Source organism: Sceloporus occidentalis, unplaced genomic scaffold (assembly GCF_023333645.1).
Source record: "Sceloporus occidentalis isolate IW3139 unplaced genomic scaffold, rSceOcc1.0.p SCAF_67, whole genome shotgun sequence".
Taxonomy (NCBI): Eukaryota; Metazoa; Chordata; class Lepidosauria; order Squamata; family Phrynosomatidae; genus Sceloporus; species Sceloporus occidentalis.
The window spans coordinates 4,480,825-4,498,317 of record NW_028317047.1 but is presented as its reverse complement, the minus strand read 5'-3'; the positions used below and the strand labels follow the sequence as shown (position 1 = coordinate 4,498,317).

Below are 17,493 nucleotides of genomic sequence, written 5' to 3'. Positions count from 1 at the left end.
CAGAGCACTCACATCAAATAGGTTAAAAACTCTCAAAACTATAGTTTTTATTAAGGTTTACTTAAAAACAAATATATTACTCGCCAGGGACCAAAAGACCTTCCTATACTTCCTGCAATTTTTAGGTTTCTAAGGACCCATTAATGGAGCACCTGTGGTGGGGAGGGGTGATAAACCCAAAGCCTGGTCAGATCTTCAAATACAAATAAATGCAAAAGGGAAGCACTCACCTGAATGCATGCTAGTTCAGGCGAGTGCTTTCCTTTTGGACTTATATATATAATCTGAGTATAACACAATTAGGAATGTTGCGGCAAATTCACCACAATATAGTAGATTAAGTAGGTCCATTCTCCAAGATATACAAGAATAATCCTTTTTTTCCTATAAATATTGTACAGTATTATATTTACTTTTCCCCATGGTCATCTTATTTTATTATTTTGTTAAGATATACTTTTTTCTGCCATCCAATCTTGTTGGCATTTAAAGACCCAGATTTAAGATGCACTGCAATGACTTGCGTGTAACTCCCAGGTATCAGTCTTTCAGAAAGATAGTCCATCTTTGGGACAAAATCCACCTGTCCCACTTTCTTCCCCTGAATTCTCTGTTTTCAGGAGCTTCGGATATTTCATGGTTATCACAGTGGTCTCCAGTCCTAAAAGTTGCTGTAATATGTATATGAACAGCAGAAAATATGTTTTCACATTTAAACTGTAGAAATAAGTATACATGATTCTTCTTCTAAATGCCTTGTTATGGTACTCAGTGTGAACCTTGTTGAGCAGGTGACCCGCAGAAGTTACTTACCCCTGCTTAATTCCCCAAGAGGTCTGCTGATTCAGTATACAGGACATTGAGGGACTCTCATTAATAGAAGGAGAAAACCATTTAATAGAACATGTAGGTCAATTTTTGGATAAGTCAACAGTGTCAAATAAGGTCTGGTGGCAAAAAGTGATGGACAAGGGACCAGCAAAGTTGGCAACAGGAAGGCACTTGGAGAAACAGACTAGATAAAACCTATAGGCTATAGAAAAAGAAGTAAACCTAAGACACACTTACGTTTTTTTCCTGATTACCATCAAGAGCTCAAGGGTTAAAGGATACTAATTGTGATAATTAAATGCTTGAAGTAGGATGTAGGCATATCTGCAATGTATTAGAGCACGGTTGACTCAAAAGCCATTGTACAGGGTCCTTCTCTGGCTCTACAAAATGATGAGGATCATACACAACTCCATCATAAAACTTACATACAGTATATAGCTGTGAAAAGTCACATAAAAAGTCTTGTTAAGGTCCTGCACAATAGCCACATCTTCTAAAAGAGAACTGTCCGAATTTTACCATTTCAGGTGTTGAAATGCATGCCTCAAATGTAAAATGTTTCTCTTGACACATCGGTGTTAAGAACCTTAACACATTTATGGAGACAACTTGATTCTTTTGCTAATAAAGCAGAAAATTGCACGGTGTGTAACTTAAGTTGTTACTCAGGTAATATCATTAAATGTAACATGAGCCAAAGGTAGCCCTTTCACTGAGAATACATGTCAGGGAAGGAGGATTTTTGTTTTTACCATTAATAGCTTTTTTCCATCGTGTTTTTTTTTTCCCCTGACCACTTCAGACGTAAGCTGGAAACCTCATAAAAATAATCATGCTGATTGGAAACACTCACAGAACCGAATGGGGTGCTATAGCTTGCCAGTTATGGGATAAGCCACCTTGTGTTCAATCAGAAAGCAAAGAGATGAATTCTCCCAGCAGAACTTTAATGCTGCCATCAAGTGGATCTAGGGTATTTTCAATACAAAATCCTCAAGTTGGCTATAAATTCACTTAAGGTTCCTTCAAGCAGCGGTGTAGAAAGCATTTAATTTCATACACATCTGTACTTTATTACAAATCAAAAGTCGCCTTCTTTACTTTGGTGCCAAATGAGGCAAAAAAAAAACAACAGCTGTTTCTGTTGCACAACTAAACAAAAGCCTAATTAGTCTTGCCTGAAATATTTTCAGACATAAAACTGAAAGCCTCATAAACCCAGGAAGACTAAAACGTACTCTGATTAGAGAGCCTCTTTTTGTAGGGTAAAATTGGATTATATCACATCAATTTCCTTCGGGGGGCACTTTCTATTCACTAATATTCGCAACACATGTGGATTATAACAGGCTACCTTGTTTTTGAGATAAAACAAACAAACAAACATCCCTGCCAATATGCATAGATTTCATTAAACCAGCCGTGCCGCAGGGTTCGACCTTATTTGAACTTAGGGCACTGATTATTTTGGTGATTATAGCCCCATATTTTCTTTTATACAATCTTAAAAAAACACCACAATATCGGTTATGTATTAAGACTTTTATAATAGCTATTGTTAAAAAAGCAATTGATTCACAAGAGCACAAAGGAGGTCAAAGACCAGAGAGGGCTGCAGATGCTAACGTATTTAAAGAATTGTTTTGGAAATGTGAAGTCTTTCCAACTATGATGAAAATGTTCTCCATAAATGTCTCGTCTTTGTGGCATGTTAACTATGTAACATATGGGATTTCAATTGTAGTAATGTCTTTTTGGCATTGATTTACTATTTATACCTTTACAGGCTGCACGGTGCATGTAGTTTTTTTTTTCCTGTTTCAGTATATACATACATACAACCCAGTTTATAGATAAAATGTATGTACTATTATTATTATTAGTATTATCATAATGTGTATGATGAATTATTTGCACAAAAATGCCTATATTTGCTGTTCCACTGTTCTTAGTTATATATATACATTAGCATATCAATAGAGTAAAACTCCTGTCATTTGTTTTTTAAGATAACTCAGTTTTCGGAAATATTTTGACCTGGATAGGTTATTCAATAGGACATCGGGGAGTACTTTATAGAACTCTGGCGCAGCAGGCCTGTAGTTTCCTTAAATGTTTTTCTCTAAAGACATGCTTCATTTATCCATCTTTCTTCCTTTTCCTATTTCCATTTGCCATGACTGCGGCAATTGTTTTCATCTTCATATTTCCTGCTCGTAGCTGAATGGGCTGTTCCACATAGATGTTTTTTTGTACAAATATAAGCTTATTCCTTTAAAAAAATAACATAGCATTTTGCTATATTTTCTTGTTGAAAACCTTTTAGTGGGCCTCGGAATCCTGTCTGTCTTCATTGCTAAGCCTGCCCATCTCTGACAACACAGAGGCTCTTCTTAGAACTCTCATATTGGAATCCGTTTTGCATGGACCTATTACTGCATGGAGATCAGTTCATGGCTTCTGTAGCTATAGAAGTTAGGGTAGGGGCTGATACTTCTGTGTAATTTAACTTCTCCGCCAGCTAAAATGGAAAGCAAGGCACATTCATCAGTACACTTCTTACGCATGCTCAGTAGAATGCCCTTAGAATGACTGGCTGCTGCTACTCCCACAGACCTCCTTGGGGGGAATAAAGCATGCACAAGAAGGCAGCGTGAGGGTGAAGAATATACACAGAATCAGTATTCTTAGGTTAGGAGACGCCAATATAACAGTGCAGTGTGGATTGCATTCAACCCCATATAAGCCCTACCTAGCCTTCCTAAAACTGTGGTTATACCGCTGTGGAGCATTGCAGGAAGCGCAACCAATTACCGCAAGCACCAGTGAGGAATCAGTTCCTAAATAGAGTGAATCGACTCATTCTGCTATAAGTAAGGAGAAAAGACACCCTGATAAAGCTGGAGTCCTGCTAGCGAAACACGCATCGGGTATTCTTTTCTCCATACTTATTACAGAATGGGGCGATTAACTCCATTTAGGAGCTGATGCCTCACTGGTGCTTGTGATAATTGGTTTCGCTGCCTACGATGCTTCATGGGGGTAGGTAGGGCTTATATGGGGTTGAATGCAAACCGCGCTGCATTGTTATATTGGCTTCTCCTACCCAAAGTTTTAATTGTGAGTATTTCTTCACCCTCGCGGTGCCTTCAATCTTTTACTAGTGGGTATTGCTAATATTAGGGCTTTTTGTGAACTAACCACTTTCCACTTTCATTTTAAGCATTAAAAGTTAAGTTTTAGTTAATATTCTTATTTTCTTTTGTTTTGCTTAGAACCTCTATCTGGGATTTAATTCCACCCTCCTATTATAGGGGCGTGGCTAATATGTTTTCAATGTTTACCTCTGGTTTCAGAAGTCTCCTTTTCTAACTCCGGTAACTAAAGAATGTATGCACTGATTATCATGGACTCCAACATGTATTAAAAATGAAAATACAATTTTGGTTGACCAGGCTGTTCATTTAACATAGAACCTGACTTCCAATAAGAGATAATAGGTGCATCAGGTCTCACATATTTCCTGCATGTTAATAAGTCTTTACTTGTTCCTTAACCTACACAACCTCCCCGCAGTTGTGTCCAGAATGAAGATTTGCTGAAATTAAATTAATCTCTACCTTTCAGGGCAAAATACTGAACAGAAAAGGATGCTGCCCCATTTGCACTGAAAGTAAGTTTTATAAAATAAAAAAATTGTCCAGTCAATACATACAATATCACACTGTTTTACTTTTTGGATTATTTATATAACATATCTAATATATTAAAAAGTAACAGTATTATTATAACCTCTACTCTTACTTGGCTACTGAGCTGTTTCAGCTCAAGCCTCAATCATACCTACAACATGACCCTGTGTTATGTAATTAATCTGTGATGTCAAATCCCACTGTTCAGCTTTACTACCTTATTAAGGATAATGTATAGTAGGTGACACTGGTCTTGGCTATAGCCTTGTACCCACTGGTCTATGGCCACGCCCCGAATAAAATGGTCCTGGTTTGGACACCTGAAATGTTGGAGGTTATGTAAATTGGTAATATTAAATTTATATAGTAAACCTGGGTAATTGTAGAACTTTAAGCTTTCGGTTGTATAGCAAACTTGGCAAACTGTGAATTCTCTTAGATAAATAAAGTTGGGGCAAATTTAAAAGTGGCCTCTGCATTCAGTTGCTGAGGTTGATAAAATGTTACTAGTAAAATAAAATCTACAGCCAAGGTCAAGAATATAACAAACATAGAAATATTGTTCATTAGTATTAATAATATTGTCCATTTGGTTTTTATTTAGAACCAGGTGTATGCACTGTTTTTGGAGACCCCCACTATAACACCTTCGATGGGAGAACGTTCAATTTTCAGGGAACCTGTAAGTACGTTTTGACAAAAGATTGCTCCTCTTCTACCTCATCATTTCAAGTACTGGTAAAAAATGATGCTCGACGGACACATTCTTTCTCATGGACAAAAACAGTTGACCTTTTGATGGAAGGAAGCATCATTAGCCTCCAGCAGCATCTCACAGTGAAATGGAATGGATCAAGGATATCTCTTCCTTTTGAGACACCACAATTTCACATAGATCTGGATGGCTACCTTCTTAAAGTGACAACCAAAGCAGGTGAGGTTTCCACTGACTGTATCTATATATCTACAAAAACATCCAAGAAGATTCAAAAAGGGCCTACAAGGAAGTTGTTTGTCATTGCTAACTTTGTCGGCCCATATTTTACTAAATATAAAGGTAAGGGTGGGCATTGGGTAGGATGAGAAATAATCATAAGAGGCAGAAAAATATTCTGCCATAGGGAAACTAAGTAAAATGTCAGCGATATGAAGACATGGATGACATATACGTGGGGGAGGGGGATTTCTGACTATGGAAATGTTAAATACATCATCTGGTTTTTCAGCGGGAAAACTAGTGCAAAATGGGGTCTCTTTTAAATAGTGTGTTGATGCAAAGTTGGCACATAGAAAGGGTAAGTAAGGAGGCCACTATGAATAGTTGGAGAATGCTAGTTTTTGTTGGACTATGTATTGGAGAGAAAAGTAAGAGTAACATTAACAACATCTGGTATATTTCCTGGATCAACTCTTGAGCGAACAGACAAGCAGGTTCACAGAAACCTAGAAGATGTGTTAAGGTCTTAAATTTGTTTTGACAAACTGATTTGGGACTGTAATATCCTGGTTGTAGATAAACATTGCGTGAATACCAAGAAACGTCTTATTAACATGTGTCAGATACATAGAGGATTCCTGTGAGATTTGGTCTGTATAGTGTATTAGTGTTCCAGAAAAAACATTATTTACACTTTAAATGAATTAAACAGTATGTAAAATTAATGAGGCGGTTTTGTCATGTAATATGGCCATTTCTTAAGTCACGTGGAGCAATTATATAGCTTTATTGTACAATACTGAATACAGTATGATTTATTTTAATAGGATATGTTCCTTCCGTCTTTTCTTCCTTTAACTGTAAAAAAAACTCTTAGGCTTCATAACAGTAATGAAGATAACACCCACTGGCTTGGGGGTTCCTGCATATTTATACTTGGCCGGAAAATGTTATTCCTTTGAAAATGATCTTAAAGCTAATTCTAAGATTGTGATTGGTTGATTAAACACAAATTCACAATCACCTTAATATACAGTATGTGCTTTAAATAGCCTTGGATAATAAAACTAAAACTTCAACCATAAATACCATTAGACGGAAATTCTCTATCATATACTTAAGTATGACTAGAAAACATTTTTTATACTGGCTTTGTTTTTTGATCACGCACATGCTCAGAACTGTATGCAGTTCCCCAAAGATAGCACTTACACTGGATAATTAAATATTATGAATGGAGTGGAATATAAGTGAATTAAAAAATGGTTGTATAAAGAAAAATGTCAATTATTTTTTCTCTAGTGAGGTGTTATTGTTGTGGCAAGTGAGTGTACATGCGTTTCTGATGTCTTGTAGTAAAATACAGCCCCCTTGTTTTCCACTTTGCTTCAATTCACTTATAAGGTTCATACGTTTAAGTCCTGAGTGAGGAAGGAAAGTTTATGTGGAATATTTCAATTGGTACATGGTTTCAAAGTTATCCTAATCTTGGTCTGATCTGTTGTAAATACACAATGTATGAATATCCAGTCCTGGCCGCGTCCCGCAGGTGAAGGCTCCGGTTAGCCGGAGAGAAGTTCCCAGGTAAGGGTATAAGGATACCCTTAGGTTTATAGCAATGGTGATTTCATGTTCAGTATTGGAAAGAGTTTTTACTGTAAGAGTGAATAAAACAAGGAGGTTGCTGAACAAAAAAGAGTCATTATTGGCAGATTTTATCAATAAGCTCAAAAATAGGATGTTTTTCTTTTTATTTGGCATGTAAGGTGAAACATATACCGTATAATAAAATACCATTTCAGCTCTTTATGGAACAAAAAATTATAATTTTGAATGTACGTACATCATGTAACAGAAATGATGTGGAATCAATTTCTATTGTGCATTGATTTCAGTATATAAATTGCAATGCAATTATGTGCCTTGCTTCCAGATCAGTTATGTTTACTTAAATTTTTTTATGTCCTGTTGATTTGTAAAACATGCAGCAGTCAAATATGTTTCTCACCATGTAGTTGCTTAAAGAGTTAACCTTTTACATGGGTTTTGAAGATCTATGTTACGGTATACAGTGAGAGATTGTGAGGGCTTGTCCCTGGTGCTTTGCATGGTCTGACCTCTACTCTGCCTACAAACTGTTAAAGACAGTGTTAAAATGATACAACAGATGTGAGCAAAAATAAAGCCTTTTATTAAAGACAAAGGAATCTTTTAGGAAGTTGCAGTAAAAACTAGTGGGATCCCCTGAACTTTAAACTAAATATCCTGTCTGTCGGAAATGGGATATATTTGGGGGAAAAGGGGATTCCAGGTGCCGACACACCTTCGTCTAGGGGTTAATAACTTAAATCCACATAGCTCAAATAATCACAAGAAAATACTTCTTTGATAGGAAAATGGAGGGTTTAATGCTGTGATGAAGCCTATGAAGGCTAACACACACAGGGTTACATTGGTAATGAAGTTGTGACTGCAACAATGATGGAAAGATTGTAACTAACTGCAGCAAGGATGGAAATATTGTAACAAAACTAAGGACATACAGGGAGTTCTTATAGGGTGGGATCAAAGGTAAATTTCATTAACATTCCTATTGGTTAACAATATCAAAAGGCAATACTAACACTATCACACAACATACAATTTACAATCCTATGGATAAACTAATCTCAAAAGACAATACATACAATTTACAATCCTATAGATACAATCCTAGGGATACAAAATCAAAAGACAATACTAACACTATCACACATTATTTACAATCAGACCATACAGACAATGTAATACATGAATTACAATTGCCCTTTGATGTGGGCTTCGGGGTAGGGCTACATTTGCACTTAAATAATTCTCCTCCTGTCCTTTCTGTGAGGATGTAAATTCAACTGGCCAAATGTTATTTAGTTATGTCAGGTCACTTTAACTCCTTTTACACACATAATGACTGGAATTTATATTTTTAATATAATTATGTTATAATGCTCCTATGGTGTCTGACATACTCTGCATGCTACCTCCACTGTCCATACCATTTTTGTTAAAACCTGAAAATGACACGTTAGCACCATAGCAGACATTTGTATATAAGTAATATTTTGGTGTGATTGGAGTAAGCTGTTGTGATGACATAGTTATTTCATTATATTCAATGTAAACAAGTAGAATAGCCAGTAAAGTAATGAAACAAATATATGCAGTAAAACTTTGATCAATAGCGACTTAAAAGTGGATTTGCTACCTTTTTCTGTTGTCAGGGCTAACTTAAGTAAGGACAAAAAGAGCAGCTGTCAAGGGGAAACAAATGATTTTGCAGCAAGTGGCTGTTTAAGTTTATAGGAGAGGAAAGCAAACAGCCCGAGATGCAGGATATTAGAAGAAACAGTGATCTTAAATGTGCTGTTCCACATGGGGGGTATCTTAAAATATCCCCAGATAAGTGCTGCATCAAGTAGAGAAAAATAAAAGAAAGCCACCTGTCATTATATTGTTATCCTTAATGCTCCCAGTCACTTATAAAGTGTGTTGAAATTTTCAATGAAATTCTACAGTTGCCTAGAAAAACAGTGATGTCATTCTTTCAAAGCCTTGCCCTATTTATTACATCACAGCAGTGACTGCTTACAGCCACTCCCACCTGTCAGGTCATGCTTGTTCACGTGAAACAGTAAAGCTCTTACACATATTATGATTTATTTTTTATATAGCGCCATAATATGCTATGCAAATGGTAAACAGGACAGGTAGTATATAACATAAAAATCCAAAACAACAGATGAGGAGGGCCCTGCTGAAACGAGCTTACAATGTAGAGATATTCCACAAAGAGCACAGTAAAGTACACCTATAACTTAATTTACCTGGTTACAAAGAAAATGCAAGCAGATGAGGGGCATTGGGAGATGCTACGGGTACACATTAACCCCATTCAGGACTGAAGTGTTAATGTGTGCCTGCACCCTTTGCCATTAGCAGACTTCATTTACACGATTACAAACAGTATGGAGGCAGGTGGAGGGCCATCAGCGGCGGCTCCAGGCACACATTAAATGCGGGGGTTCACCAGGCATTTTTCTCGAAACATTTTTTTCTGTCACCCTATCTATTTTTACAGTCACTAGGCATGGGGAAAAGGACTGAGCAGCACTGGGCAAGTGAAAGCATTTACAGGACCTAACATCACAATATAGGATAACGCCAGACTGAATTAAATTCTTCCCATGTCTCAATTACCATTTTCGAAATGAACTTTAAAAATGTGTTTTAGAACTACTTACAGGCACATCAATCACTTAGACAGGTTGTTGGCATCAGTGTGTCTGGGTCCTTAGAGAGATAACGTTTCCAAGAGCCTCATTTTCATTAAGCTAAGATAATGGTGATCACAACATGAAAATTATTATGAAAACAATTACTTTAATGGTCGTTCTCAACCATTCTCACTGGGATCTGCAGCTTCTTATATATATATGACCTCAGGAGATCAACACAGTTTAAATGCTTAAGGAACCTATTTCTTATTTAAACCATATCCAAGATGTGCTTTCCACACATAGTGATGACTACAATATGCCCAGTAAAAGTGCTGATAGACCATAGAATAATACGCTTCTTAACATAAACAAATTAAAACCTTTATTATTCCTTTTATCTTATAATCAGGTCCAGCAGCTGAATGCTTGTTATTAAAATAATATAATTTTTTTGGAAGAATCGACATTGTTGTGCATGGGAAACATCTGTCTATTTTGGCCTCGTATATCCAATATACAAGCGAGTCTATAAGAAAAAAAATAATGTTTAGATGCTCTTACAAGAGATTTATTATAGTGTGGTGAAAGAGTGTAACACTTCCAAAACCTGGACTAAATACTAAATAAAAGTGTTTATGCCAAAATAGAATTAAAACTGTTACTGTAGTTCATCTCAGGTATTGCTGGCAGTGATTATTTTAATTGCGGTGATGTCAAATTAACCAAATTATCAATCAGTATATCAATATCACCATTTCAAAAATAATTACCATTAGGTACTATAATCACTGTAGTTTGTCTAAACATTGCTGACAGTTTCTGCACATTAGGGCAGCTATCTAAAACAATATTAATAATCATATTACTGACTCATTTAGAATATTTAATATACACTGTATACAGTGGTGTAACAAAAAAGTACACTCTCTTTGAATTATATGGTTTTACATTTTAGGACATAATAACAATCACCGGTCCTTAGCAGGTCTAAAATAAGGTAAATAGAACCTCAGATGAACAACAGCACATGACATGTTAGACCGTGTCATGATTTATTCAACAAAAATAAAGCCAACATGGATGCCATGTGCGAAAAACCAAGTACACCTTATGATTCAATATTGGCTGAACCACCTATAGCAGCAATAACTTGAAGTAATCGTTTTCTATATTACTTTATCAGTCTCCCACATCGTTGTGAATTAATTTCACTCTTCTTTACAACATTGCTTCGGTTTATTGAGGTTTGTGGGCATTGTAAATGCACTGCTCTCTTAAGGTCCAGGGCCATTGCAACACCTTGATTATTTTCATTTTTCAGCCATTTTGTTGTAGATTTTCGTGTGTGCTTGGGATCATTGTCCTGTTGCATGACACAATTTCAGCTAAGTTTTAGCTGTCGGACAGATGGCCTCACATTTGACTCTAGAATACTTTGGTATACAGAGGAGTTGATGGGCAGCCGTGCTGCCATGTTCTTTTTCTCCTGCAACCTTTCGAAATAAACCATGCTTGTTCAGTCTTTTTTTAATTGTTCTGCCAGAAACTTTAACATGCTGAGATGTCTGAGATGTAACTCTTGTGTTTTTTGCAATTTCTCTGAGCATTGGGTGGTCTGATCCTGGGGTAAATTTTCTGGGACGCCCATTCCTGGGAAGACTGGCAAGAATGTTTTCCACTTTTGAATAATGTTTCTCACTGTAGAATGATGGGCATTAAGTTGTTTGGAAATTGCCCAATAACCCTTCCTAGATTTATAGACAGCAACTATTGCGTCTCTAAGAGCATTGATGATGTCTTTCCTCCTTGGCATTGTGTTAACATACACCTGAATGCTCCAGATCACAAAACCTTGGCTTTTATAGACTTGGGCATCTTAGTTACCATGGAAGCAGTAAGGGTATACTTAGTTTTTAACACATGGCTTCTCTGTTTTGGCTTTATTTTTGTTGCTTATAGGCCCATTTTTGAGATTTTCATACTTGTACGAAAAGCAATTCTGGAGGAAAGTGGTGCAATCAGCAGTAACATTGCCTTGATGATTGTAGGACCAACATTTAAAATGATTTCACAAAGGCTAGTCACACAAGCTTTCAGGACCTCAAAAGTCTCTTCTTCAGAAAAAAATAGACTAAAATAAAACTAAATACATCAACTTTTGGACAAATATGGCTTTGCCATTTCCCCCATTGAGATGATGGTACCATATTTCCTGCCCAATTTCTGTTCTCCACAAACACAACCAAATATAAAAAGTTGTAACAGAGCGCACAAGGACTGTTTCCCAAATGTGAAGCTGTTTCACAAGTCCTCTTGTCAACTGCCTAATACTTAAAGCAGATGTGTCAATAACATTTATTTATTTTTTAAAGAAGAAAAATAACCATAGTGTTGTGTTTTCCCAAATTAATTATCCAGGAATTTTTTTTATACAATTTGGGTTTTAGTGATATGACATGATTACATAAATACTTTGAGAACATTTAAGATTTATTTCCAAAACGGGAAAACCATTATGCTTTCCAAAAAATATCAATTATGTTATTTGACAAGTTTTTTTTAACGTTTTCCATATTTATTTATTACTGTATAATGCAAATTGTCTTTTTAAATCCAGCATATATCATGTAACACTTTGTCTTATTATCATAACCAATTATTGTTGTTTTCTATCTTTTTATTCAGGTTTGGAAATTTCATGGGATGGAGACAGCTTTGTAGAAGTAATGGCTGCTCCTCACCTCAAAGGAAAACTTTGTGGTCTTTGTGGAAATTACAATGGGCACAAAAGAGATGATCTTATAGGAAGTGATGGAAACTTTAAATTTGATGTGGATGACTTTGGAGACTCATGGAGAGTAGAATCAAATGAATTTTGTAACCGTCCACAGAGGAAGACTGTTCCAGAATTGTGTCAAGGGACTGTTAAGGTAAAGCTTCGCGCTCACAGAGAATGCCAAAAACTAAAATCATGGGACTTCCAGAACTGCCACTCCACAGTCGATTACACCATATTCTACAAGTAAGTTTGCATTGATGATGGGGGGAATCATTTATATAATGGTTTTTTTTTATGATAAACTTCCAAAACATTGGAAGTCTGTGGGGATTTGCATAGAGATCACAGTGTGATCGGTGCAGGGGGATCGCAGGGAGTGTTTCTCACTCTTCTCCCATGCTGAAACACAAATGAAGAAATAAATAAAAAAGTCACTAAAATAATAGAATAAATAATAATACAAAAACAATAAAGTGAGCCATTGTGACTGTCATTAATAACATGTTCAAGAGGTCCCTAAGAGGACCTCTAACCATTTAAAAAAATACAAAAAAAGAAAAAAATACAAAAAATAAAATAATTAACAATATATATAAAAAAGATAATACCGTAATAATAATAAAAAAAAGAAAAAAAAACATTACACCCCATTGCCCTAACACAACATCTAAAAAGTATAACCCTCCTGCACCCGTTCACAACCCCCAAAGTATGTTCCCTATAAGTGCTGGGAAAGTATGGAAAATCTATATAAATTAGGTATTTGTGAGATCAGGATACCTGAATTGATAAACTTGGAGATGATTTTCCATCACTTTACCTAATTTTGTGAGGATTCAGAGGGAAAACATAAAAAAATTAGGGTTTTTTTCTAATTTTCGCTAGTTTTACTAAATTTCTCATCCTAAATTTTCAGCTAATCAACTAACTATGGTATCAAAAGAAAGCTCTATCTCTCCTTGAAAAAACATTATATAGTTTACATGGGTACACTATTCACAGGAAAGGAAAATAATCGCTAAACCGACATACCGCAAAAATGGCAAAATTGCTCCGGGACTTGAGGTACCAAAAACTCCTGGGACTGAAGGGGTTAAAGGTATTATATGGGTACCACGTTTATTAAAAACACATTTGGTTAACACATAAAATAAAGATCCTGTCTATGGCAATCAGAAATTAATTTTAAAGTGTAAACCAACACACAAGAACTGAAGGTTAACCATGATGGAGACTTTCTTCTTTCAAGTACACCATATTGTTATGGTTTGAAATGGAGTAAGATGACTGAGTGAATTTTAGGGCATCCTATTCCTGAAGTGTCGGCGTTGACACCACAGAAGACATTGTCCTACTTCCTGATAAGTGTGTGACTAGCTTACAGGGAAATCAGAGTATAACCGCAAAAGTGTTAAAAATCTTCTGGGCGTAGAAGAAATTCTTATACTCTCTTCTTCTTTAGGATTTCTAAAATAAATTATGTTTCCATAATGTCTTAATGGTTTCCGTTTCCTGACACACATATTCTTATTCACTTGATGGATGAAACTATTTTGCTAGTGGTCACACTTCATCTCGAGAGCATGTAGTAAAGTATTTGGTTGCTTTTAGGCCCATTCTACATAATTGCTTTAGTTTCTTTGCAAATACTTTTTTTTGTTTTTAGAAACTTTAATCTTTCTTTTTTTACTTTTCTTTTTTATGCCTAAAAGCAAATAGGGGCATATAGGGGTATAAGGCATTTCTGGAGGCAGAGTGGCATATAGGGGTTTAAAAGGCATAACATGCATACTAGTAAAACTTTTTTCCTATAGGGTTGCCTTATAATCAGGCTTTTTCTTTTTTTCCTAAATTAATATTCAGATTTTGGGGGGTCGTCTTATAATCGAGCAAATACGGTAATTTTTTTAAGGATAGCTTTATGCATCCTTGAATCCTGAATTGTTTTTACCAACTTCCTCCACTGGAAGTCTATTCTCGGTATCTACTACATTTCTGTAACATAATTTTCAGTACTACTCAATCATCCACCTTATAACTTTAAATCATACCCTCTAATTCTCGTACTCTTTTTTGTTTAAAACGAGCGTCCTAAATCCAGACCAAATACAAATTATTGTGCCATCTGCAAACAAGCATACATTCCCTTGCAGACTACTGCAGGATTAAACCAAACAGGCCTTAAGAATGACCCCTAAGGAACCATACTTGAAATATCCTATTCCTCTGAACGTAGTCCATTCACCAAGATAATCGCCTTTTGTTAGGCTGACATATCATCCACTCGGTTCCATCCCGTACACATATTAAATTATAAATGAACTTACTGAGTAGTTTCAAATATTTTACTTACATGCAATAAACTATATCTACCGCTCCACTCACAGCCATACATTATATTTACAATTTCCAAGAAGACAAAACTAGTCTGACATGATCTCCCACGAGTAAATCTATTCTTCAGTACACTTTTAGGTAAGTTTTTTTTTTTGTTTTTTCATTACAAATTCACAGGTTCACACAGTCATTCACTAATTCATTCACACAATAATTTATTGTCTCACTCATTCACACAAATCATCTACACATATTCATTAATGAATTCTCACAAATGCATTAATTCTCTCACTCATTCACACAATTCATCCACACATTAATTCATTCATCCTCTAACTCATTCTCACTCTTTATTTATTTCAATATTCTTATCTATCCCTCTCCCCCCCTTTCTCACTATCTACCACCTCTCCTCATTATCTAACCCCCCTCTCCTCCCCTCTTCATTTTCTACTGTCTCCCCCCGTTTCTCACTGTCTAGCATCTCCCCCCTTCTCATTATCTACCCTCTCCACCCTTCTCATTATCTACCTTCACCCCCCTTTGTAGTTCACTTACCTTGCAGGAGTCCTGCGGTGGGAGCGCGATGGCAAGTGCTATGTGTGTAATTTGGGTGCTGGTCAGGTTCTATGTGGGCAGTGTGGACCCAGGGCTGGCTTTGAGGTGTGCAAACTGTGATCTATACCTGTAATTTAGGGGGTTTTATCTATACCTTTAATGCTGAGTTTTTATGTGAATTCCAATTGATCTATACCTGCAAATCTGGGTTTGTGTGTTATTCTGTTGATCCATATCAGCTATGCTATGTTTCCATACATTATTTATACCTGCAAAGCTGGGTTTGTGATGTTAATGTGTTGATCTATACATGCAAGTGATGTTTACAGGTGCTGTATATTTGATCTATACCTGAACTACAGGGAGTAAGTAAAAGAGAGGTATGGTTAGTGAATGTCAGGACAAAGGGACTCTGGGGATGATTACGGGGGAGAGGACCTCTCAATGTAACGGTAAAGTCAGAAGGAGGGAAGACTGTGCTGACTCTTACAGTCTTCCCCCTAATCTGCAGTCAGTGTGACAAATATTTTTTTTGGTGGGGCAGCAGAGGGAGTGATTGTGATAGTGAGCGTGGAGCGGGGCCCAAGGAAATGCTTGCGTAGGGTCCAATTTTATCAATAAAAAATGTATTATGTACACCTGTGTGTGTAATCTCATGCGCTTTCATAGTCCCTGAGTGGCAGAAATAAAATGTGGTCACCCTAATATAGACGTAAGGCTAAGGTAGATATAAGATACTGAAGATAAGTATAGTTATAGTATGTCCTATGGCAGGGGTGTCCAAGTTTTTTCTGCAGTGGGCCACTTCATCAGAATTGTATACGTGCGAGGGCCGCACTCATTTTTCACTGAGAGAAAATACGGCCTTTAATAAACTATGCAGATTAAAATAAATGAAATGACACAAAACCTTTACTTTTCCTCTCACTGATTTCTGGGATTTCTGGGCCTACAAATTCAGGATTCTGGATAAGTAAAAATAAGATAGTTCTATTTATTTTAGGGATGCACTAAAATGAAAATTCTGGACCAAAACCGAAAATTCAGGGTTCACTTAGCCGAAACTGAAAGTGCACCCCCCCCACACTTTTAATAAAAGTAAGTTACACACCAAAATTGTACAAAAAAATTATATATTATGATTGTTAACAGCAATCTCAGGCATACCCAGATTCCAGCATGTACTGGCTGGCTGGGCATTGTATTTTTTGTCCAATTTTAGTGTGTAACCACACTTTTATTAAAAGTAACACACCACAATTGGACACAAAAAAAATCAACAATATGACTTGGCATGATAGGAGTGTGATTGCTAACAGCAAACACACTCTTTTATACCCAGGCAACCAGTGAATGCTGGAACCTAGGCATGATGGGACTGTGATTGCTGTTAGCAGATTGCTGTTAGCAATCACACTCCTATCATCCCAAGTCAGCCAGTACATGCTGGTACAGGGTGGCTGTAAGTACAGACACCTTACTGCTGGCAGCATCAATACACAAGGGGGGCAGCTAGCCAGGTTTCAGCATGTACTGGCTGACTTGGCATGATAGGAGTGTGATTGCTAACAGCAATCACAGTCCCATTATGCCTAGGTTCCAGCACTTACACATCCATGCTATCACACACACACAAATTCATTCATTCACAGATTCATTCCCTCAATCTGACATACTCATTCACACAACCTTCCCCACCCCCTTACCTGCACTACAGCTCTCGATGCCGATCACAGACTTCAGCAGGGGGCGCGGCCTCCCTCGTTCTCCCCACAGAGGAGGCAGGACTAGAGCAGAGAATAGACCCTCCCACAAGTAAGCAGCAGGGCTCTTGTGATCCTGGCTGCCGATCTCACGCGGGCCGCATTTGGCCCGCGGGCTGCATGTTGGACGCCCCTGTCCTATGGGTTTCGCATTGGAAGATTAGGATGTCATTCGGCAGCCTGAGATCTCCTCTGTCAGCAAAAGCTAACATCATTAGTTTCCTTCTGACTGATATGGTGTAACTTATGGTATAACATGGATGTTGCTTGGCGCAAGCATCGTTTACAAGTGCGAGCATTCTCAGAGCTGACACCGCGGGAAACAACAATGTTTTTTAAA

General features: G+C 36.9%; 1 protein-coding gene across 1 annotated transcript in view; it reads left to right on the top strand.

Annotated features, from left to right (window-relative positions):
• Positions 1–17,493, top strand: part of LOC149286668 (BMP-binding endothelial regulator protein-like) — a 121,403-nt gene that overhangs the window by 77,571 nt on the left and 26,339 nt on the right. Inside the window, exons 11-13 of the mRNA XM_089493848.1 lie at positions 4,462–4,507; positions 5,131–5,460; positions 12,402–12,738. Of these exons, the coding sequence (XP_089349974.1) occupies positions 4,462–4,507; positions 5,131–5,460; positions 12,402–12,738 (713 nt within the window). The remainder of the gene's footprint in view (positions 1–4,461; positions 4,508–5,130; positions 5,461–12,401; positions 12,739–17,493) is intronic.